The 3,414-nt window shown below is 44.8% G+C and overlaps 1 protein-coding gene across 1 annotated transcript in view; it reads left to right on the top strand.

The window, feature by feature from the left end:
• Window positions 1-3,414, top strand: part of LOC109474467 (mucin-5AC-like) — a 32,635-nt gene that overhangs the window by 26,880 nt on the left and 2,341 nt on the right. The window contains exon 20 of the mRNA XM_019774759.1: window positions 3,174-3,202. Within this exon, the coding sequence (XP_019630318.1) occupies window positions 3,174-3,202 (29 nt within the window). The remainder of the gene's footprint in view (window positions 1-3,173; window positions 3,203-3,414) is intronic.

Genomic DNA, 3,414 nt, shown 5'->3' with positions numbered 1-3,414 from the left:
CAACGTTATTACAAGCGTCCAGTACAGAAGTTACGACACAAGCAACAATACTAGCATCTACAGTTTCCACCACGATTGGACAATCAACACAGTCTACAGTTGTTGGACTGACACCAACAGCTACTGCACAGCGCTCATCACTTGAACCAATGTCTACTACCTCTCACACTTTAGCAAGTACTGACATGCCATCTACACAAGAAGAAACAAGCCCGCGCAAAATTACAACTGCCACGTCAATCACAGTTTCAGGATCGACTTTGCCATCATTGAAAACAACAGAAGAACTGTTAAGCACGTCACAGACACTCCTGGGGAGTTCTACGGTAACAGTTAGCTCGGCAGCATCCACCGAATTGTCTACAACAACGTCTACATCTACGGTACCCATAAAAACAACATACATTCCTACAACTACCACAGAAATTTTGCCAACAACAAGCGAAGCTTTAGATTTTCTGCCAACAACAGCAGAAGGGCTGGTCACAGAACTTCCGCCGACAACTGCCAAAAAACTATTCATATCTACAAAAGCATCAGTGAGAACATCTGCCAGAGGCAGCACCGATGTTGCAGAAATTTCGACCACATCTCGTGGACAGACTACTCAGGAGACCACTAGTAGGGCACCATCCACCAAGTTCACTACTTCAACATCCCCATATACTGTGCCATTGACATCTATGCAGTTTTCAACCGCAGCCACCGAAATTGCAACAACAACGGCAGAAGGGCTGCCCACTTCTACTCTACAAGGCACAACAGTACAGTCATCTTCTAAACACACCACTTATGCAGAACAAGCGACAACGGCCACCACCTCTGTTGTTCCATCTAGTACAAGTCATGTAGTCAAAGCCACAACTCAACCAAGCACATCACAACAAACAAGCACGGTATTACTGACAACTCTACCACCACCATTATCGACTGTGTATACGTCAACAGGTGTATCAACACATCAGCAAGGTACATCATCAACCGAGGGAGTGTTTAGAACAACAACTCCTATGTCGACAGCCGACATGGAATCAACAGAAAAACAAAGTACACGAGGGTATACCAGCACGCAGCAAATTTCCACCACTACCTCTCCCACTACTACAACTATTAAAGAAACCTCGATGACAGTAGCAGCGTCTACTCCCCAACAGACATCGCAAATAACAAGTACCTGGAAGACCACTAGCGCGTCTACTCAGCCGTCTACATCGATGTCACCTTCTACTCTACTCTGGACGACATCGCCATATTCTACACATGCCTCAACTGTGTTAACTGCCGAGACTTCACCAACCACTGCTGCGGGACTCCTAACGTCTACTCTGACTGAAACTCTGTCAACAACCGCCGAGCCTCAAGCAACAAGTGCCAAAACCCCAACAAAAACTGCTACAACAACTGCTAAAAGTACAACTGCCAAAGGTACAACTGCTGAAGCTACAACAACTGCTGAAACTACAACAACAACTGCTAAAAGTACAACTGCCAAAGGTACAACTGCTGAAGCTACAACAACTGCTGAAACTACAACAACTGCTAAAGCTACAATAACTGCTCTAGCTACAGCAACAACTCCTGAAACTACAACGACAACTGCTAAAACTACAACTGTCGAAGCTACAACTGCTGAAACTACAATAACTGCTGAAACTACAACAACAGCTGCCGAAGCTACAACAACTGCTGAAGCTACAACTGCCGAAGCTACAATAACTGCTGGAACTACAACAGCTGCCAAAGCTACAACAACAACTGCTGAAACTATATCAACAGCTTCCGAAACTACAACTGCTGAAACTACAACAACTTCTGAAACTACAACAACTGCTGAAGCTACAACAACTGCTGAAACTACAACGACAACTGCTAAAACTACAACTGTCGAAGCTACAACTGCTAAAACTACAACAGCTGCCGAAGCTACAACTGCTAAAACTACAACTGGTAAAACAACAACAATTGCTGAAACTACAACAACAGCTGCCGAAGCTACAACAACTGCCGAAGCTACAACAACTGCTGGAACTACAACAGCTGCAGAAGCTACAACAACTGCTAAAACTACAACAACAGCTGCTGCTGAAACTACAACTGCTGAAGCTACAACAATTGCTGAAACGACAACAATTGCTAAAACAACTGCCGAAACTACAGCAACTGCTGAAACTACAATTGCTGAAACTATAACAACAGCTGCCGAAGCTACAACAACAACTACTGAAGCTACAACAACTGCCGAAGCTACAACAACTGCTGAAGCTACAACAACTGCTGAAGCTACAAAAACAACTCCTAAAACTAGAACAGCTGCCGAAACTACAACAATTGCTGAAACTATAACAACAGCTGTCGAAGCTACAACAACAGCTAAAACAACAACTGCTAAAACTACGAGTGCCGAAGCTATAACAACTGCTGAAACTACCATAACTGCTGAAGCTACAATTGCTGCCGAAGCTACAACAACTGCTAAAACTAGAACAGCCGCCGAAACTGCTGAAGCTACAACTGCTGTAACGACAACAATTGCCGAAACTACAACAACTACCGAAGCTACAACTGCTGAAACTACAATAACTGCTAAAACTACAACAATTGCTGAAACTATAACAACAGCTGCCGCAGCTACAACAACTGCTAAAACTACAACTTCTGAAACTACAACTGCCGACGCTATAACAACTGCTGGAACTACAACAATTGCTGAAACTACAACCGCTGCCAAAGCTACAACAACTGCTCAAGCTACAACAACTGCTCAAGCTACAACAACTGCCGAAGCTAAAACAACTGCTGGAACTACAACAACAATTGCTGAAACTACAACAGCTGCCGAAGCTACAACAACAACTCCAGAAACTAGAACAACAGCTGCCGAAACTACAACAACTGCTGAAACTACAACAATTGCTGAAACTATAACAACAGCTGTCGAAGCTTCAACAACTGCTAAAACTACAACCGCTGAAACTACAACAACTGCGAAAACTACAACTGCTGAAACTACAACTGCCGAAGCTACAACAACTGCCGAAACTACAACAACCGGAACAACATCCGTCAAGCACACTACAGAACCAGGCCAGGCGACAACGGCCTCCACGCATGGCATTTCCTCCAGCTCAGGTCAAGTGTCCAGCACATTAAAAAGCACTAAACAAACAACAACACAGATATTGCCATCGACATCTGCCAAGCTCACTACAGAACCAGGCCAAGCGACAACGGCCGCCACGCATGGCCTTTTCTCCACGTCAGGTCAGGTGTCCAGCACATTAAAAAGCACCAAGCAGACAACAACGCACATATTGCCATCGACAACATCCGCGAAGCTCACTACAGAACCAGGCCAGACAACAACGGTCTCCACACCTGGTGCTCTCTCTACAAACTGCTCAGTCCACGCCTGGC

This window comes from Branchiostoma belcheri, unplaced genomic scaffold, assembly GCF_001625305.1.
Source record: "Branchiostoma belcheri isolate BF01 breed outbred unplaced genomic scaffold, Haploidv18h27 scaffold31, whole genome shotgun sequence".
Taxonomy (NCBI): domain Eukaryota; kingdom Metazoa; phylum Chordata; class Leptocardii; order Amphioxiformes; family Branchiostomatidae; genus Branchiostoma; species Branchiostoma belcheri.
The sequence above is the reverse complement of the archived record's forward strand: the minus strand, read 5'-3'. Positions and strand labels throughout refer to the sequence as shown.